The sequence below is a fragment of the Oenanthe melanoleuca genome, chromosome Z (genome assembly GCF_029582105.1).
Source record: "Oenanthe melanoleuca isolate GR-GAL-2019-014 chromosome Z, OMel1.0, whole genome shotgun sequence".
Taxonomy (NCBI): domain Eukaryota; kingdom Metazoa; phylum Chordata; class Aves; order Passeriformes; family Muscicapidae; genus Oenanthe; species Oenanthe melanoleuca.
Genome location: NC_079362.1, coordinates 56,177,486 through 56,199,063, shown reverse-complemented (window position 1 = coordinate 56,199,063; position 21,578 = coordinate 56,177,486). Strand labels below are relative to the sequence as shown.

Genomic DNA, 21,578 nt, shown 5'->3' with positions numbered 1-21,578 from the left:
AATCTTTTGACTCATTCTCTGCCCAGTACAGCGTTGTGTTTTTCATTTCAGCAAGTAGCAAATCATTCTACTGCTGAGAAAGCAGTACAACTGAAATGTTTTATGGGAGTGTTTTGCTTGGTATTTTATCTCCAAAAAGACACTAAATCATGAAACCAAACTAAATTTGTTTAACCAAATATGTTTCCTTATTCAGAGGAGGAACCTGCTCCAAACAGTGTTGTTGAAGAATACCTTCAGGAGAAGAGAAAATATGAAGACAAGCGAAAGCAGCAGCCAAAGAAAGGAGTTTCCCGTGAAGATCAGGTAATAGTTTGATAGCCTGGGCAATAAAAATCCAGAAAAGGAATTATGTTCATTTTTGAATATGTTTATCTCTTCATTTGTATGAAAGCAAAGTTTTAAAATCTGTTATTTCATTTTCCATTAAAATAAAGATATTATTCATAAAAATAAATATTTTGATTACCCAGGTAGGCAGGTAAGTGAATTTTCAATGGGTGTTTGAAAGGGCTCCCAGTTTAGTTACTAAAATCATCTGAAAGGAAATGCTGGTCATGAAGAGGTGTCCTTGATTACATTTGTGAGGGTTTGCATTTCTTCACCTTTTGCTTTCCTCTCCATAAGACAGCGCTGGAACAAAAGTTTACATATTTGGCATTTGTTTTAGCTGAGGTTTTTAACATTTTACATTACAGTTTAAAAATATTAAATTCATCAATATCTTTGTTGTTGTGAAATGAAAGCAATAGCTTTATAAGTACTATAAAAAGTAAATACAATGAAAATTATTATTCAAAATGTTTAGGATCTATGTAGACTTTAGTAGGCAAATGTGAGCAAAGATTTACTTTTCAATAGGATTTGCTTTTTCTAAAATAGGAAAGTCTGAAATGTTAAATATATGAAACTGCCTGTGAAGTGGAAACACCATCAACTAAAATCTGTGCTGTACATCAAACACATTGGTTTGTAAGTGCATGTCATTTCAGCTACGAAGATGTTCCTGTTCACTTGCTGAATCTAGAAGAGATTGGAAACTTGAGGCTTAGTATCTTCAAAGCAGCATTTGGCAAACATTTATATGTGCAGCAAGCTGATTTAGTCCTAAACTAAGAAGTTTATGGAAACTTTGTACATTCAAAATCCCATTATCTTTGAATCAAAGAGTACTAAAGCTCTGTTGGCAGTGTGGATCAAGGGACTTAAAACATGTCTAATGAATTTATATCAGCCCTGTCCTGGATATCACTGGAAAACAAGATGAGATGATAGGGATATATATTATTGTAGATCTTAATTTTTATTTATGTAACCCTGCTGGCAACTATTCAACAATAATTAATCAAGTTCTTTGTAATCCATTTCACTTGTGGGGATTCTCTTCTAGTCTCACACCCCTTGTAACTGATCCTACAGTACAATACCATTTTCTGTCCTCAGTGCAATAGTTAAAGAAGTATGAGAAAAGGTGTGTTTCCCTAAAATATTAGATAATGGAAGTCCAAGCCCTCCTATTTTACAAGAGTCAAATATAAAGTTATCCGAGGTACAGTATAGCATCTAGTGACTCACTGCAAAAATGCCTACTATGATATTTCAGAATTATTTCTGTCATCGGGTCTATTCACAGGAATGCTGTCACCAGAGAAAATTAGACAAGACACAAGGAATGTGGCTTTTTTTCACAGTTTCATATTAAATGGGTCAGTTTGTTTCCTTGTGGTGACCTAGGCAAAGATTTGCTGTCTCAGGTGTTGCAAGTGTTTGTTTGCAATAGTATGAAAAGCTATAGAACTAGAATGATTTCCAGGCCCAAATAGCCTCAAAACTTTCCTCACTCTCATCTTAAACAGAAGATTAGACAGAAAATAAAGAAAGCAAATGCAAAAAAAGTCCTCCAAAATCTGCCCTTGGCAGTGCTAAAATATGTTTTTGAAAGAATTCAAAAGCCAGGAAGCTCCTCAAGTTAGGATTGCTCCCAGAAGGAAATTTGATTCCAGTGAACACTTCTGGTATTTCCTATTTCTGTTTTCTATTCTTGTTTAGTTTTTATTCTTTTAAATTTGAAAAACTTGACCAAACAAAACTACACAGCCATACAGAGGTGTTTTACAGCATAGGTTGCCAACCTATCACCTACAAATCAAATGTAGCCTGCCACATAAATTCAGTTAGGCACTTACTCCCTGATGCTTTCGTTTTCAGGAATGTCTCAAATATCAGCAAAAAAAAAAGCTGTGGGCTGCACAAATTATTCATATGGCTTTTTTTGAAGAGCACCCCTCTCTACCATCACAAGGCTCAGGCAAGCAACTTTTATACAATCAAACTCCCATTTCAGTTGGGATGATCAGAAAGAACTATGGTAGGATCTTCAGGTGTCAAGAAGGATCTTCAAGGCTTGAATGGTTTGCAATTTATACAGTGGATTATTTTAAACGAGAACAGTAGCAGGTCTAAAAAGTAAGATTCATTGTCTGCAGTGTTATTTAATCCACTGTTTTATTCTATAAGTAGCTGCAGATATTTGTTCCTTAAATATGCATTTTTATTCCACTAGATGTGAGAGAAGTGCTTTTTCACACCTGACAGGCCCCTCCCTGCTTGCTCTTGTTGCCTCAGCACTGCCTGCCCACTCACTCCATGGGTGCTCTCCATGTAGTCCCGCTCTCATGCCCACCATCACCTCTTGCTCTCTCACTTGCCTCACTGAAGTGTTTCTTCCAAATTCATGTGAAAGATCACTCTCATTGTACTTTTTCTCAAAATAATAATTTTTTAAAATGTTGTATATTCCTGTTAGTGTGTAGAAATATACAACTTCTCTAAAACAATGTGTTCATTTCAGACACTGGCATTGTTGGACCGATTCAAAAGCAAGTTAACCCAGGCAATTGAAGAAACTCCTGAAAATGAGCTTTCCGAACCTGATGTAGATAATGACGAGGGATGGTGAGTTTTTTTTTGTTTGGATTTCTGTGTTTACCAATAGAAATCCTGTTGTACTAACATAATCTCACTTGTAAGCATAAATTTGAGTAGCAGAAAAAACCAAATGTGCAGGCAGCTTCTTCAGCTAAAAAAAAAAAATAAGGCATGAGAGTAGATGATACTTAGTGTTCTGTAGTTGCAAATTCTTCTAAAACTGTGTGTTGGGGGTGGTAAGTATTTTTAGATGATGGATAGGATGAACATAAGACTGACTCATCTGAAGTGTAGCGTGACCTCAAGGCAGGGAATATTACTGAAGTTGATAAAGCACTGCAGAAGTTACTGCTTCAATGCCTCCCAGTCAAGGAATCAGTGTGTACTGTGTTGTCTCATATTCATCTTTCATGCAAACTATCCACCTTAGGTAATCAAGGGGATAAAAATCAAAATTATTTGAAGTGTGAGCTTGAAGCTCTAGGCTGCGTGCTGTTAAATGCTCATAAAAGGATGCATAATGCAAAAATGCATAAAATACCTTGAAAAAAAGAAAACAAATCCTAGCAAAAAAGTTTTGTAAGGATATGTCATCTCCATTTATAAGGCAAACACTACAGCTGGTCTAACAAAATAGGTTGTCTCTACTGTTTTTTTCATAGTTGTGTGCATAAGCCATTGGAGCTACAGAAAAATTACTAGTAAAATAGAAACTTGAACAAAGTTTGTGGCAAATGTTTTAAACAGTATTTCTGTATCTCAGATGACTTAAAATTATTTTGTTGCTTCTTCAGACAGTGTTTTCTTCCTTCATTATGTCTTTTTCTACATCAGACTCTTTGAAGATGAGAGATAACATACTATATATATATTTCTAGATCTTTGGATGTATTCACTGGATATATTCACTGATATTTTGAGATCCTTCTCTGCTACCAAAGTGCTTCTAAGTCCTCCAAGAATTATAAAGCAACTATTTCAGTTGGAAGGGCCTTCCACAATCATCCAATCCAACTGCCTGACAGCTTCAGGGCTGTCCAAAAGCTATAGCATGTTGTTAAGGGCACTGTCCAAATGCCTCTTGAACACTGACAGGTTGGGGGCATTGATCTCCTCTCTAGGAAGCTTGGTCCAGTGTTCAACCACCCTTGTGGTAATGAAATGCTTTCAAATATCTGGTCTAAACCTCCCATGTCCATTGTAAGATTCCCTTATCTTGCCTTTTTATGAACTTTTTATGAACTCGATCTTCATGTCAAATATTTTCTTGTCACAGTAATAAGACCAGTCTTTTGAATACTTTTATAGAGTTCAAACATATATTTCCTATTTCTTTCTGAGTAACTACTGATAATTGTCAGTAGTGCTATCCACTGTAATTCCTGCTGAATGAAGTGCTGTAATTTCATAACAAGAAGTTGTATTTTTTGTTCAGAAAAAAGTATTACATTCAGAATTGCACAAAAAAATACTTACAATAATATAAAACTATATAATACACTAATAATTAATATCATATTAATTTTGCAGCTCAGTAACTGTTCATGTTAACTTCACGACAGATGAGACAATCTGTTTTCAAATAATTTATTTCGAGGCCAGATAAATTGTAAAATGTATGTTACACAAATTGGCTATAAACAACATTAACAAAGCACTGAAATCTTCTGAAGGATATTATTGTGTGAAGCACTCATAAAGTTAAATTGCATATTTTGGATTAAGTGTTTATTTTTTTAGTACCTTTGTTTTGTAGGAATATTTGAGATAACTATAGTGACTTTACATTTTCAAATTATTTTTTCTTTCTTAATTTAAATCTACTTCTCAAAAGAGAGTAATTTTATTTTGTTGCATTCTTATGGAATACAATTAATGTATGGCATATGCATATACAATATGCAACACAAACAACATGATTCCTCCAGGCCATTTTGTAGGTCATGATTGCTGTTTTTATGGGAAGGGAAAGCCTGCCAGTATGCTTTGCTCTACTGTCAGAGTGTGTTATCTGAGGTAAAATGATTGCCTCTAAGACATTTTTATGCGTCCATGAGTGGCCACACATTGAGGTATAATTTTCATTCTCTGTCAAGATAGAAACCATTACCAATTTGTTATGTTTTCTTTTGTTTGGCAAACTTCTCTCTGCATATTTGGCTGAGCTGCTGTATTGGCATGGTGCAGAGCAGACGTTTGGGCACTTTTCAGCAGCATTCTACTTTTTATGCAATAAAAAATGAAGAAATATGACTCTATTGTAAACACTGTGTATAGTGTTTGATAATTATTACCAGATTTTACTGTCTAAGAACGCATCTGAGGAAATGTTGTGAGGAGTGCTGAAGAGAAATGCATAAGACTAAGTTTTAATGTGGGATATCAGAATCTTTCTGAGACTTCTTATTGCAACCTCTACTGCTCTGTGATAATGATTATCTATATTTGTCTGCAGCAATCAAAATCAATTTCCCTTAGGGAATTCCAAAATATCATAATAAACATGGTATCTGCTCAAAGAAGGAGTCAAAGAATAAAGATGTCTGACATTAAGTAAGTGGACATAATTTTACAGCATCTGGGTACCTTAGAAAGACATTCTTGATCTGAGTTCTTCCAGGCATTATTTTCCTTGTGGTTTCATGTTGAGAACTAGTTATTGTGCTTTCCTCTTAATTATTTGTTAATTCCTAGTACTATAGTATCATTAGTTGCTTTTTATTTGCTTACAATCCAAATAAGAAGGACTCAGATGTATTACTAGATTTTTCTCTTTTCTAAAGGTTGTATAGAGTGCTGCAGAGGTAGGTAGAAATTATCTGGCAGAACTCAGTTACATTCTTGGCTTAAAATCTTCACCAAGAAGAATTTTCCTAAAAATGTATGTGAGGTGAGTGACAGTGGCAGTGAGGTGTCATTTGCTTAGAGACTAATATTATGAAAACCAAATATGTCACAACAGAAGACCCAGCTGGAATAGTTTGTCTTCTTGATACTTGCCACTTGGATTATTCGATAGGCTAAATTTGAAAGAGAAAATACTGCACAGGCTACACTTTTTCAGAACACTCCTGCTACTCATTTTGTTTAGGACTTACTGTGACTCATATAGTTGTATGAATGTGATACCCATTCAGGTAGTAGTGACACTTCAGGGTTCTGATGATAATGACAAATTGTTGCAACAAACACAGATTTCATTCCAGAAGGTGTTACAGCAACTGCGTATAATGGAACTAATGATGCAGATCCTGTGAACATGACAAAATACTTTTCATAGAGAGAATCCAGCAATAGGACAAAAAAATTCTGATGCAATCAAGTACAGTCAAAAATTGTTTCAGTTAATCTGTGCAAAATATTCCTCTTCAAATAGGATAAGAGTGATACTTAGTACTGTAAAACACCCTTCGATCAAGTAATTCTGAGAGTTCCAAGTGCTTCTTTCAAAATGTGAAGTCTGAGAGTAGATACAGCACTCAGCTAAGTCTTTTTCTGTGTTGAATAGAAAAATTACTTTTTTTGTTGCTAGTTTTTTCATGCCTGGTTTCCGATCCTTTGCCATTGGATGGTTGCCTAACTTAATTCTGTCCTGTACCCATACTGATGATCACTCCTACTAGAATTTAGCCATTGCACTTTTAAAATTGTATCCTATTTTTCATACTGCTACTCCAGTTTGTCAAAATCACATTAATTTTAAATATTCCAATAAATATCCAAAACTTCATATTGTACATATGTTCTGTGATTATATTCTTCTCCAGTATAGTCATAAGTGGAAATGAACTAACCAACCATTACCACATTAAACTTTTCACTTTGACATTAAACTATGGCTGTCTACTCCTTAAAACAGAGCTCTCCAGCTGAATTTTGAGGAACCATACATGCTTGTGCAATGTAAGAAATATACCTACACTTTCCTATATGGAATACTGGTTTGTGTGAAAGGAGCAGATTCTCCTCCTGTAAGAATACATGTCATGTCCTTAACCAAAATTCTGGACTTACACTCTTCTCTCTCTAATCTTTTAAATCAAGTGGAGGCTTCCTGCAAATGCAAGATTTATTAGCATACTGAAGTATATCAAGTGGTATGACAGTTTTTGATTGTCACGCCATACCACTAAAATACAATACATACACACAAAACCAGTCAGGTTTATAGAACTTTATAAGACATGAAAGACACATAAGTTAGGAAATCATGATGGGTTATTTTTTTGATTGATTGAAAAAACATGCCCGTTTGTTCACTTCCTGGGACTGATACTCTTCAGAGTCTTTATTAGTGACAGAGGCAGTGGGACCGAGTGACCATCAGAGCATTTGCAGGGACAGAGAGCTGAGCAGTCAGGTGACACTACAGAAAGATGGGATGCCATCCAGGGGCACCAAGACAAACTTGAGAAGCGGGTTCATGTGAACTTCATAAAGTGCAACAAGGCCAGGGTGATGCATCTGGGCCAGGGCAATCCCACACAAGAGCACAGACTGAGAGCAGCCCTGCCCAGAAGGACTTGGGGGTGCTGGTGGGTGAGAGGCTGGACATGCCCCAGCCATGGGCACTGCCAGCCCAGAGAGCCAAATGTGTGCTGGGTGCATCCAGAGCAGAGTGGGCAGCAGGGCAGGGAGGGGATTCTGCCCCTCTGCTCTGCTCTGCTGAGACCCCACCTGCAGTGCTGCACACAGCTCTGGGGTCCCAGCACAGGAAGGACAGGGACTTTTTTGAGCTGGTCAAAGAGAAGGAACACAAAAGTGATTGTGGCCTGGAATATCTCTTCTGAAAGAAAAGGCTGAGAGAGCTGGGGTTGTTCAGGTTAGGGAAGAGAAGCCTCTGGAGAAACCTTATTGTGGTAGATATTTCAGTAATTAAAGGGTGATTAAAAGAAATAGGGAGAATGACTTTTTACTTGGGCGGATAGGGACAGGATGAGGAATGATGATTTTAAATTAAAAGAGGAGAGATTGAAATTAGATGCTATGAAGAAATTTTTTATTCAGAGGGTAGAGGCACTAGAACATGTTGCCTAGGGGAGTGGGCAACATCCTGTTGAACCTTCAATATTCAGTGTAGAAATTGAAATATTAACATGTGAAGGTTGTTCCTTAACAAATGAACATGATTACTTGAATTGCATTAAAATTACTGCCACCAGGGAGTCAGCCAAAATCTGTATCATCCTCAGCAGAAGGATTTGGTCTGTTACTAATCTTACCAATTCACAACTCAGGGCTCCAAGTAGACCCCTGGTTGATTTTAGAGTTTGTGTTACAGTGAAGCCCAGTAATTTTTCCTTCATTCTGCACCTGGCCAGAAGTTTAGGATTTCTTCTTCAGGATTCAGATCTCATCACTGGCCTTTATCTGCGCTCAGTAATGCACTCTGCAGCCTTTCAGAATTTGACTGAGACTGCCAGCATGCTACACAGTTCATTTAATTAATAGCACGTGATGCTGGTGCTTCATAATTGAACCACTGCAGAGTTTCCTGGGTGGAATGTAAGGTGTCACGTGAAACATAAAGCTTCTTAATCTCTAAAAGAGATCAGCTTTTTCCTTCCCTGTGGAGTGCTGTCACAGCTGTAACTAAGTGACAAATGTAAATAAGTCACGTAAGTTTTTTTGGAAGTATGTCTAGACTCTGAAACTTAGTCTTTCTTTTTATTTGAAATAACAAATCCATTTAGCTTTCTGATATACTGTGGGACAAGAAAGAATGATTAAAATGGGAATTTGGAATGAGGTGGTAGTTTTTCACATGGTTTTTTAGTCTGAAGTTCTTCTGGTTACTTTCCTGTGTTGAGTCTAAACTATTCTAAGCGTTGGTTAATTTGAGGTGTAGGAAAAACAGACTTTCTAAAATCAAAGTGAAAAAGTCAATACCTGGAAATACCTTCTAATTTGCACAAAAAGTTGTTGGAAGCTGTGTGACAGTAAAGGTCTTCTATTTTAAACAGAAGGGTATTTCGTGTCTTGCTTAATGGATAGTTTCATGTCCATGTTGTGTAATTACTAGTGTTGAAGCTATTGTCCTCTAAATTATTTGTAAAAAAACCTCATGTAGGATAATGAGGATTAAAACCAATTCAATGAATTTAATTACATGCTTACTTTAATGCACTGTTTAAAATCTCATATGTCTTAGAAAGCTCTTAAAAATTTTTCTTGGTCCTAAAATACTTTGATTTCAACAGTGATGCTTTACATCATATCAGATGAAAAAATGCTAAAATCAGATCACCTGATTTTAGCAGATATTGAAAGTAGTAGATCTATTTTTATTAATTTATTGGTCCCATGGGCAAAAATCTCGTGGAAGTTCAGTGCTAACCATTTAAAGTGCAGCCTAGTTTATATAAATCAGATACTGTAATCTGTTCCCAATTCTGAATTTTGGAAAACTGTCACTGAGATCACTTAAATATTGTGGGAACATTGGGTGCTAATGTTAAGCTCTTTTTGCCAGGACAATAATTGCGACTTTTTACCCAATTTGTAGATAGTTTTATTTTACTCCAGAACAAACAAAAAATAAATCTGTATATTGAATGAAGGTATTCTCTATCCAGCATCAATAGTTATGTCCTCTATCTTTAGAAATGCTTTTATTCATAATACAAGGAAGTCTTTTAGAATATTTATGATTGGTTTCATGAAAAATGTGGCACAATTAGGAGTGTAAGCACACAATATTTTACTTACCTTGTGTTCTCACAGTAAAAGATTTTGTAACAGAGACAGATTTGGGTCTTAAAACAGCATCACTTTTCAATGTCTGTTGTAGAGTATAGGCTAGAATTGCTTTGGGCTTGGGTCTTTTTTAATTGAAATAGCAATTTCAGGATCAGGTAAATGTTGAAGTTAGCCAGACTGTTTTTATATTATAGTATTTAATTTCTGTTAAGAACTAAATCACAATGCACACTATTAGTATTTAATCTAGTTAGTAATTAACATTTGATAATGTATTCCATTTTATTTCCAGGATTTCTTATTTATTGCAGCATATACTATGGAAATTTGTAGGATGATGTTCTTCAGGATAGACTCCTAAAAATATTGGTTATATTTATTTTTTAAACCTTGTTTTATATACATTTTATAAAATGCAGATTTTTCTTTCCTATGAAACCTCATATTTAGGGTTATGAAATATGGCTTCCTCAAGATCAGCATCAGTCCTTGCAGCTTCAGTTGCAGAAGCTTAACTGTGACAAACACAGTAAACCCCTGAAAACTAAACTGCAGTCTGTTTTAAATGCTGATGCTAGCTTGGGGAATGACAGAAAAAGTGCTGCTGTAATTTATGCCAGTGAGGCACAAAGATGGATTAAAGCCATGTTTGCTCCCCTCCTCCCATCCAGACTTGAGCCAGCGTTCCTTCACTAGTCTGGAAAAACTGGCTCTATATTAGGTCTCTCCTGCTAAGGCCATTGATTTACTCAACTACATTTTTTAAAAGTTGACAAAATACTTACTTGATTGTTACAAAGGATAAATGAATGCCAGAGGTCTGTATTAGAAACACATTGGAACTAGAGGTTTCTTTTCTGTTTGGCAAAAAAATAAGCATTTGTTTGGGTTTTAGTACTGCCACTAACCTTTTAAGGGAGAAAGAAAAAAAGCCTTCTGCTGTAAATCTTTCTCCTTTTTTCTCCAGTTTTGTCTCCACCTTCACCCCTGTACTGCTAGAATATGGTCAGACCTTGCTTGATCTGTAAATACCAACCCCTACCCCACTCCTTCAGTCAGTAATTCATATTAACAAATCGTCTTCTGCTGATGTTGTATAGTGACTGCCTCTAGTTGTTCAGCATGTCTGAGAAACTCAGAGTGTTTCAAGTGAGGCTTTTTGCTTGTTTATTTTTTGGTAATTCTTCTATATCTGAGCTTATTTGAACTAGGCATCTGAGCTTTGACTACTATGACTTAAATTCAGAGATGATCCATGCTTCAGTCAAGGGATATCTAGTGTTAGATATACTATCTGGAAATCTGACTTTTTTTATTGCCAGAAAATGTAGCAAAGAATGAAGAAATAATCTTCCTAATCTTTATTAGCCTGGCTTCAATTTCCTGCATATTTACACACCTTTTCAAGCACCCCAACTTCATCTCATTGAATGACATATTTAAGAAGTAAGGTTTTGGATATATTCAGAATGAGAGAGGGAGGGGCAAAAGAACAGGGAGGGTGCCCAGGGAAATCTGAGTGTTTTGAAAATCTGAGTATTTTTGTGCTAGAAATACTCTATTTTCATTTCAATTCTGTGCTGTGGTGATACAATAATGCCTGTGTTAATGCCTGACTGCTTGTGTTAACTTGGGGAGGTGATTTGCTAGCTGACTTCAGAGTATCAGACGTTGTACAAGCTGTTGCCAGAGACAGGATGCTAGACTGGATGGATCACTGGTCTATTCTGGTATGGTGGCTCCCATGTCCTTGTAGTAAATGCTATGTAGAGTTTTTCTGTACTGGTGTGCTGTCTGGAACAACATCTGGAATTGGCATTTTAGTCTTCCATACTGATTTAGTCTACCAGGAGTAGATGTCTATTTAAAGCACCCATCTTCTTGCATCAAACTACTTAACATTTTTGTGATGAGGTCAAGGCTGTGGTGTAAATATGCTATATCTATTAATTGCTATATAACAGAAGCAATATCAAGATAGGATAACTGAATTTTATATAGAAAAACATTTATTGCTTGAAAACGTGAGTCATCATAGTTTTACATAGTTCTCTTGATACTATCAGAACTCATCATATTTTGCCACAGATTATCACTGAATAAGGTGAGCTTTTTCATGGTTAAGGTGATTTCCCCTAGTGTTAGAAGGTAACGTACAATTAAATGTTCTTTCAAGAGAAAAAGATTTTTAGTATCTTGAACTATCCAAGGATACAATACTATATTAACCTTCACCAAGATTAGGTTACTTTGTTGTTAATTTTGCAAAAACTGGTGTCTTTGGGGTTCTTTTTAAGCTGGAGGTCCCATGTTTAGTGAAACTACTCGTTTTCTTTTTATAATTTTGGCAGTGATTATTTTGTGGTGAAACTAAGCATATTACATTCAAATAAACTATCTCAGAAAGTATTATTTTTAGAAATTTCTGTTCTCATCATTTTATGCTGTAGGCCAACAAAAAAGGAAAATATAAACAATTAATTCCTTGGTCTGTAAAGAACCCAGAACCTTCTGGTTTTTTTGAAGAGATTAAGCCAATTTTTAGTCCTCCAGTAACTATAATATACAAATATATATATTATATATATACAAATTCAGAGGACTAGTTAACAGGAGTGTACAGGCTGAGTTTGTATAATGTTTCATCAGTTTTACTCGTTTAACACTGGGGACATTTTTTGTTTTGTGCAAGAGCAGCAGTAATACCTCCATTGTTGTTGTGGTTTAACCCAGCCATCAGCCAAGTCCCACACAGCTGCTCGCTCACTGCCCCACCAGCAGGGTCCGAGAGAGAATCAGGAGGGTAAAACCTGAAAAACTCAAGGGTTGAGATACACGCAATTTATCAGGGGGAGCAAAAGCCCCACACACAAGAAGAGTGACACAAGGAATTAATTCCCCACTTTCCATGGGCAAGCAGGTGTTCAGCCATCTCCAGGAGATCAGGCCCCATCCTACATGTCAGTAGCTTGGGAAGACAAACATCATCATTCCAAACATCTCCATTTCCTCCTTCTTCCCCCACTTTGTATATTGAGCTTGATGTCACAAGGTCTGGAATATCCCTTTGGTCAGCTGGGGTCACCTGTCTTGGCTGTGTCTGCTCCCAGCCTCCCAAGCAGCCCCAGTCTCCTCACCAGCCTGGCAGTATGAGAAGCAGAAAACACCTTGGCTCCGTGTGAGCCTTGCCCAGCAATAACAAAAACAAAACAAACACAAAACAAACAAAAACATCACAGTATTATTGACCTTATGTTCAGCATAAATCCAAAGCACAGCCCCACATCAGCCACTGTGAAGAAAATTAACTCTTCCTCTTCCAAAACCAGCACAAACAGTTGAAAGATGAAATATTGTATGCTAATAGACTCTTTTGGGTCTTGCAGTTAACCTCAGAAGATTGCAGGGGGTGCAGTGTTTATAACAATAGTAAAATTTAATTTTTTGTGTAAAATCTGTATCATAATCATTAGCATGGATTGAAACAATATTGGTTTTGAATATTATTATTGAAGTAGTAAGTATTTGATGTGAATACTTAAATGTTTGAAGTGGACTGCAATATGGTGCATAGCTGTATTTATAACCATTTTCTCACTTCTTTTTAAGCATTTTTTTAACATTTAAAATATTTATGGAAAAACTAATTATTTGAATTTTGCTAGCTCTGAATAGCACACTTTATTTTTCTTTTAAAATGCCAAGTCAATAAACATAAAATATACAGAGTGTTATAAAAGCATTAAAAAAAGGAACAAGATATCCCATCATTAGGAAGGGAGATGTGGAAAGAGAAACAAGGAATGTGGAGTGATGAAAACAAGTAGTGAAAAAAAGAAAGAGTGAAGTATCTTAGTGGTAACAATCACAGCAGAAACGTAACACCAGAAATTATTACTAGAAAGTATTGTGTGAGCCAGTCTCTTTTCCCAATTACCAAGTGATAGGACAAGAGCATGCAGCCTTAAATTATGCCAGGGGAGGTTTAGATTGGATATTGGGGAAAATTTTCTTCACCACAAAAGTTGTCAGGCATAGGAACAGGCTGAGTCTCCAGGCATGTAGAAGTGGCACTTCAGGACATAGTTCAGTGGGCTTGCCAGTGCTGGATCAACAGTCAAATTTGTTGATCCAAAAGGTCCTTCCTAACTTCAGTGTTTCTATGGTTCTCTGATTATAAAGGTAGCTAAAGTGAAATCATACCTGGTTTGGCAAACTAAGTGTGGTGGAAATGTGTGATACGGTGTAAGGTTTAAATACCTACAGAGGTATTTAAGTGCTACAGAGGGGTACAGGCTTTTGTAGGTAAGTTAGCACAGCTCCAGTAGTATGAGTTAATGAGACAAACAATACTCAAGGAAATTGTTTTCAGAAACATCTCTTTTTAGACAGAAGTAGCTGTGTGAAGCAGTGATAATTAGAGAGATGAATCCATCTTTGAGATGAGTCTATCATGGTACTTAGGATATCAACCCTCATTGCTGTAAGAATTAAAATCTACTTCAAGTACTTGGTAAAAGATTGTTTTTCTTTTAATGATCTGTAAGGGAGAGAAACTTGGATTACAAGACTCCTTTGCATGAAAAGAGGGATGATGGGTTATTTTACAGAAGAAGGAGCACAAATCTGAATGGTGAGACAGGGCAAACAGAAGCTATGAAATTGCTTACAAGAGTTGTATTACACAGAGCACTTAGTGCTAGTGAATAGCAGATTTCATTAAAGACACAAACATACTTCCTCTCTCCTGCCTCATTGTGTTTACGAAATTATTTGTAAAGCTCTTGGACACATTTATGCAAGGAATAAGAATAATGACAGCAGCTTGATCCAAGAGGCTTATTTTGCTTGTAGCATCTCAATTAAAAAAAAAAATGCTGGAAAAAGACTAGATGTTAGTAATGTATTTCCTCCTTCAATATTCCCTTTGTTTTATAGCCTTGATGTTCTTTTTGCCTTGTTTGTACTCTTATTCTCTTGCCTTGATTCAAAATTTATGCTTCTTTTTAATTGTCATTTGACAATTTTCTTCACTTGATTTACATTTTAATAAGTTTCTCTCTGTTTTTGTTTCTCATTCTTGTATTTTTTTAGTCTTTCCTTTCCTCAGTTTTTCTTTTTTGTAGTCTCTTAACTGTTTCTCAGTGTTTCTCAAATGTCTCTCCTCTTCCTGTGCCACCCACTACTCTACTGGGAGTGGAGAGAGTGCCCATGAGTTCATTCTTCCAGAGTAGCCTAATTTTTTTTTCTTTGGGAGAGAGATCTCCTTTGCTTTGATCTGTGGATTCTCGTCTTTTTTCTCATCTGTTCACTTGAGTTACTTTCCTGTCCATTGTGTAGGTATCTTGAAGATGATGGAAGGAAAGTGCTAGAATGTTTCCTGCTTACACTTCAAGATTTACTGTATTTGAAGGAAAATTAGCATCAAGTAATCTATAATTTACAGAAAGCAGTAGTGTTTGAGGACCTATGACTGTTTTTGTTTTAAATATGGGATGCATTTTTTTAGAAAGAGGCAGCACTGAATTTCTTAACACAGATACTTACTCCTTCTGCATTCATTTTAAGCATGGAAAGAACCAATAACTATCATAAAACACAGCCATAGTTATGATACTCAACAAGTTGTAGCAACATGATTTAGTTGCTTTATTTATTTTGAATGCATTTAGTGCAAGAAAAAAAAAAGGAGTATGGCACCAGTTGCAGTGTTTTATGCAGGCACCTCCAAAGTGCAGGCACCTGTCTAAAACTGCTTAAGAATTTACTGCTACTCTGCCAGAAGCTGCTACCCTTAAAACAGAGTTGGCAGGATGTACCTTTTGCTCACACTTGTTGATGATTTCCTGTTTAAAATGCTGATGTAATTGAGTGCAAGATAATGTCCCAGGTTTCACTTCAGGCACCAGGAGGTTTGCTCTGTAGGGCCAGCTGTGCAAGTGAAGTTGAAGGGGACAAGCAGGCAGGTGGTAGCAGACAACAGCTATATCAGTTTGAAAAATAAGCATGTTCTTAGGCTATACAACTTTGCACTTTCATTTCAGTTAGTATAAAGAATCACTGATGCGTGAGTGTACTTGGAGGTTTCCACTTCATCAGTCGAGCAAAAGCATAATGCTTCCTTACTCTTGAAAGATTCAAAAGTGCTCAGTTCTCTGATTGCCACTTCAGTTTCTCCAAAGGGGTTTCTGGAAAGGCTGAAACTGTTGGACTACAGGGCTTCTCTTTATGCTACACTTAACATGACTACCACTTGTCAGCAGCTGGCTTATGGTTTAGATACAGTGCATGGCTCACACATCTCAAAAGCAGAGGGATTACAGTATATCATATCTTTTCTTACAATACCGTCTCACTAGCGTAGTTCAAAAGAGCCTGAACTGTTTGCTGACCTGAGAATATCACCAGGCCATAAGAGTATCCATGTACTTTTGAAATCCTGTGCTGTCTCTGAAACTTCCTTAAATTAATTCATGTATTTCAGTCTAATGTTTCAAGATACTCCAATTTTGGAATACAGTAGAGTATTCTTTAGTTAAACACGAAAGGAAATAAAAGCAGGGGAGCATCTCCCCTATTACATGGGATAGGACCATGGTCAACCTGTAGGATGCTTTCGTCTGGTCAGGGTAAAAATCAACCTTGTCAGTAATAAATCCATGCAAAGATTGCTCATTCATTTCTGTTAAGAAAATAATTTTGTGATTATGTCTTCTATTAAGGAAAGACAACGACTTGCATGATTAGGTACTTCAAACCCAGAGTCATCAGTTTTGGCAAACTATTTTAATTTACAATTTTTTTAGCAAAAAAACTAACTTGCAAAACTGAGGTTTTGTTTTCTTTTGAGTTTTGCTTGCTAGAACTGACTACCTCTCATCCTTTAAAATTTGAAGTGGACTTCAAATTGAATGTCTCTCTTATATAAAATGAGCTGTCAACAATCAGTGATAAGCACAAGTTAGTGAGTTCCTGAAGGCCAGAGATACAGAGATGAAGTTACTGCTTTCAGCACAGTACTGCAGAAACATGACTGGGCAGCCAGCTCCTTACTGAGAGCTATAAATTGAACAAGGAAACAGTCTTATGAAACTTGTATTTGTGGAACTATATCCTAACTCTGCACTTGGAAAACTATGCAAATGCAAACTTCAGTTGGAGGAACCTGAGTAAGATTAGTTTAAATTAAAATGTTTAATACAGAAATAATTATTAAATGTTTCCTATGTTCTTTTAAAAAATTTAATTGCTTTTGAAAAGCAGTATTCACTGTGATTCAGCATTCATATAGATGCAGAACAGATCTACCTGGGAAGATGTGTGACTTACTAAAATAAGCTTCACAGAAGGAAAATATTTCTTAAAATCTCCACTGCAGTCTGTGTTTATTTTGCTTTACCTCTAAGATGCTGCATCTAAAATTGATTCTGGGAATATCAAAAAGTTTCTTAATATTGACTTATTTTTAATCACAGCTGGGAATGTCTTAGTGGAAAGTTATGAATAAGAGTCAGAGACTATGACTTCTTTCAGCTCTTGGGGAGAAGTAAATATTGCTTAGTCTGAATCTACTGCATCTAATTTGCAAACTGCTTGGGGCACTCTATGGCCTGCCCCAAGGATTAGAGATGTATTTAATTTTAATTCCTATTAGTTGTATCCTGCAGGTTATGTCCTGTGCTGTAGTATTCTTGGAAAACCTGAGCTGCTGAAAGGACTAAGTGTGACTACACTTCTACTTACACTCCTGTAACACCCTTTAAAACCATGCACCAAGGAATGACTCCATCTCTTAGGCCTGTATTTTATTCAGACTAGGACAGAGGGATTTGATATGTGTACTCATCTTTAATAAGTTGAGAAGAATATGACAAATGCAGAAAGCATGTTAGCTAAAATAAATTACTTCAGTCCCTCCACTGTGAGACAATGTTTTTATAATTAAACTACAAATATGCAACCATGAGTCACTCCAATGGTACATTATGTTATTCTGAATTGTAGAGATGACTGAAAAAAAAAAGTTTGGGTGTTAGTAGTGTGGACAGGGTTATAAACTACCTAAGTTTTTTACACTGGAAACAACTCTTTAAGTATTTATGAAACACATATGTCAAGAATCAGTTGTGATGAAAAGTCTCGATTTTTTTTTTTTAGGAATTTTCTAAAGCATTCAAGCAGGTCATGTATGGTCTATATATTTGATTTTTTTCTGGTTTATTTAATAGTACTATACTGTAATCTGCAGTAACTCAGCTGGTTCTCCCTCCCTTTCTTTATGTATGGAGATTTGCACTAAAGCTCTTTGAAAACTGTTTAGTTCAAAATGTCTTACATGTTGCAAGAGACCAATAAAACAGTATTTCATTGGCCACAAACCTTTCCTTTAGAAATTTACTCATTTTTTCCTGGATTTTCTGTCAGAAAGAATGTTGACAAAGACATGCTATAAAGATTGATATACTTAGATTCAGATCAGTATAGTTCTTAAGTTGTCCCATTGAAGTCAAAGATGAAGTCAAAATTCAAAAGTAAAGTGTGGGTTTTGCCTAGATATATGAGTTTGCCCTGAAAAAGTAATTTACCACATCTCTGGGCAGCTTGTTCAAGTGTTTCACCACCCTTGTCTTAAAAAATGTCTTTCTTACCTCATCTGAATCTGTGCTCTTTTGGTCTAAAACCTTTACCTTTTGTCCTGTAACAATAGGCCCTGCTAAAGGATCTGTCACCATCTGTCTTAGTAAGTTCTGTTGTGTACTGAAAGTCTGCAATAAGATCTCCTGAGAGCCTTCTCTTCTCCAGGCTGAACAGTCCCAACCCTCAGCCTGTTCTCACAGGAGAGGTGCTCCATCCCTCTGATCACCTTGGTGGCCTCTTCTGGCCTCCCTCCAGCAGGTCCATGTTGTTCCTGTGCTGGGACCCCAGAGCTGGGTGCAGCACTGCAGGTGGGGTCTCAGCAGAGCAGAGGGGCAGAATCCCCTCCCTGGCCCTGCTGCCCACTCTGCTCTGGATCTCTGGGCTGGCAGTGCCCATGGCTGGGTCATGTCCAGCCTCTTACCCACCAGCACCCATAAGTTCCTCTGGGCAGAGCTGCTTCAATCTCTTCTTCTTCCAGCATGTGTTGATATCAGCAGTGGCTCGGGTGTAAAATCTAGTATTTGGCCTTGTTGAACCTCCTGAGGTTCACATGCACCACTTCTCTGCTATGTAACAGTGATGTTTTCAGATTACTGAAAATTTGCTGAAATTAGGAAATATCTAATGGGTGGGGGGGGAATTTCTAATGAACTGTAGGAAAAACATTGAATTGGACAAGGCATTTGTTTAGTCTGGTATTCTGAGAATTAAAAAGCACGATCTGAACCAAGTAATGTGGAGCATGAATATGGAGAACATGAAGTATTCCTCTTTTGATCATCTGTGTACCTACTTCAAGCATTTTCCATGTAAACTCTTCCCCACTTTTGTAAAACCCTCCACCCTGGTGAAAGGTGTCTAAAATGACTAATAGGAAAACTTGAGAATCATTCCCTGTTCCTGGGAAAAACTTGCCATACATTTTGGAAGATATGCTGAATAGAAATAAACAAGAAAAGAGAGCTTAGTATGTGAAATAAAATCCAGAGAAAACTCTATCTGTATTTAGCTGTATTTTTCAAAAAGAGTCTTTACAGAATGATCACCTTATAGCATAAGGGTCTTTAAAAAGAAACAAACACCAAGAAAAAAACCCTAGGTCAGTTCTTTTTAGCTATGCCCAGAAATAGATTAGAAATCTTGCCATGCATATCTTAATTAGATATTGTAGCTTCTATTCTTTCACTGAGTTGGAGTTGTTGTTTTTTTTTGTTTTTTTGTAGGATGTCACATGTCCTTCAATTTGAAGACAGAAGCAGAAAGGTGAAAGATGCAAGCATGCAGGATGAAGACACTTTTGAGATCTATGATCCACGGAATCCTGTAACTAAGAGGAGAAGAGAAGAAAGCAAGAAGATAATGAGAGAAAAAAAGGAAAGGAGATAAAAGGAGTGTAAAGTTAGCCAGAGCTGCTTTGGAAAGTGACTGCAATAAAGCACTGGCTCTTTTGTAAGCTGATCCTAAAAATACCACTGGACAAGTGTGAAAAGGAATCTCTCAAGAACCTGTTGTGCAGTTTTGAAGCAGGGCTGTCATTTGTTTCTTAAGTTTTGTGGTCAAGTGCTCTCAGTGCATTTGTTATCCAACCTCTCTAAAGATTTTTAGAATTATGTATTTAATAAAACAGCTGACTTGACTTTTGTCTGTGCTTTAATTACAGTAGTCAAAATCTTTGTTTAATCAAAATACGGTATTCAAAAATTTTCAACATAATGAATGAGAATTTGTCTAAGTGAGGGTTAGGTTAGAAGATGGAAACCCCATCTGCAGGATTTCAGATTTTATGGAAGTACAATTTTAATTATTTTCATTGTTCTTTAAAAGACATGTAAATTTTGCCTGCCTGAACCACTCTGATGCAGAATTAAGATGATGAAGTACTTTTTAGAATGGTTACAGCTTTCTTGAAACTAGCTAAGTTTAATCTGAGAATCTGGCTTATTGTCTCCTTCTTTTGAAATACACATTCCAGTACAGATCCCATCTTGGGAAGCTAGGGTAATACATTTTAGCTGTGTTCACTATCCATACCACATGAATAAAAAAAGATAATCTGAACATGCTGTAATGGTTGTTTTAACCATGTGTTGCAATACCAGAAAGATCTCCTTGGTGAATTTTCACTGTAAAGTAGCACTTAATAAAGATTGGTTTGTTAATCAGTCCAGTACAGAAACAAAAGAAAAAAAACATAATGCTTTTAACAAGTATTCTATCATCTAAAATTAAACAGCTCAAGCTTCCAGTTTATAGGTTTTCCTCATATTTTACAACCCTGCGTGTTAATATTTTTACAGATAAACAGGAATTTTCATTGCTTCTTTACAGCAGTTCTGCTGGCAAGGAACATGAGCTACCCAAATGGCCAATAGTTAGAAGAGAAGAGTGAACAAGGTCATTAGAAAGTGCCACCAGAGCAGTGTTTTTGCTGATGTTGTTTTTAGAACAAGTCCAGTAAGGTATGGTGTCCTTATCAAGCTGCCACTGCCAAATTTCTTGATAGGGTTTGAGGTGTGAGATACATAAACCTGCATTGGTGGGTTAATATGGCCCAAATGCCAGAGGTTAGATTAATACAGACTATTGCTTTAATGCACAGTGCAACCTTTGAGATAAGGAGAAAACTTGGAGGTGTGAAGTGAGATCCTGTATAAAGCTGTCATTATCCTCCTCTTAGACTGAGTGAATTATGCTGTGCCATGGTGTAAAGAAGTTAAGAGGGGTTACATTCCTTAACATTGCCATTCACAAACTAGTGAATCAAAGCTTTTAAATCATTAAGTCATTTCTGTTGGGCTGCTGCTGGCAAAGTGGAGAACATTTGATGTCACATGCTGTTACCTCTGTTCATTGCTTTGTTTGTGAAGAAAATTTTAAATCAGTCATTACAAAAAATGAGCATATCAAACCCCCATTCTGGTGGAGATGGGAGGGATGAAAAGGTCAGTCGTGAACATGGGGAAAAGTGAGGGCTAGATCTGAAAAGAGCCTTGAGCATCAATTCCAGGGCAGTTACTGCTCCGGAATTAAAAAATGTTCAAATTACATATTTTTCTTAAAGCTAAAGTAGGATGCACGAGTCAATGAATGGATAAGTTGACTAGCTCTCTTCTAAGCTGAATATTTTTGCCAACTACTTGCAACAGCTCTGAGTAAGCTGTGTTAGATGATTCCCAGTTCTAAGCACTAGAGAAGCCCAAAGAGGAAACTCAACTTGGGGATTAGGACTCTGTTCAGTTGGAAGAGGTTTGAAAAATCTGGACCTTGCATACACAGGAGTGGTAGCCTGACAAGAATGAGAGTAACTATGTTGA

At 36.6% G+C, this 21,578-nt stretch overlaps 1 protein-coding gene across 1 annotated transcript in view; it reads left to right on the top strand.

Moving 5' to 3' along the window:
* The window catches only part of CWC27 (CWC27 spliceosome associated cyclophilin), a 94,005-nt gene extending 74,105 nt beyond the window's left edge, over positions 1-19,900 (top strand). Inside the window, exons 12-14 of the mRNA XM_056513480.1 lie at positions 197-306; positions 2,852-2,955; positions 19,488-19,900. Coding sequence (XP_056369455.1) covers positions 197-306; positions 2,852-2,955; positions 19,488-19,650 — 377 coding nt within the window. The 3' untranslated portion in view covers positions 19,651-19,900. The remainder of the gene's footprint in view (positions 1-196; positions 307-2,851; positions 2,956-19,487) is intronic.
* The last annotated feature ends 1,678 nt before the right edge of the window (positions 19,901-21,578 follow it).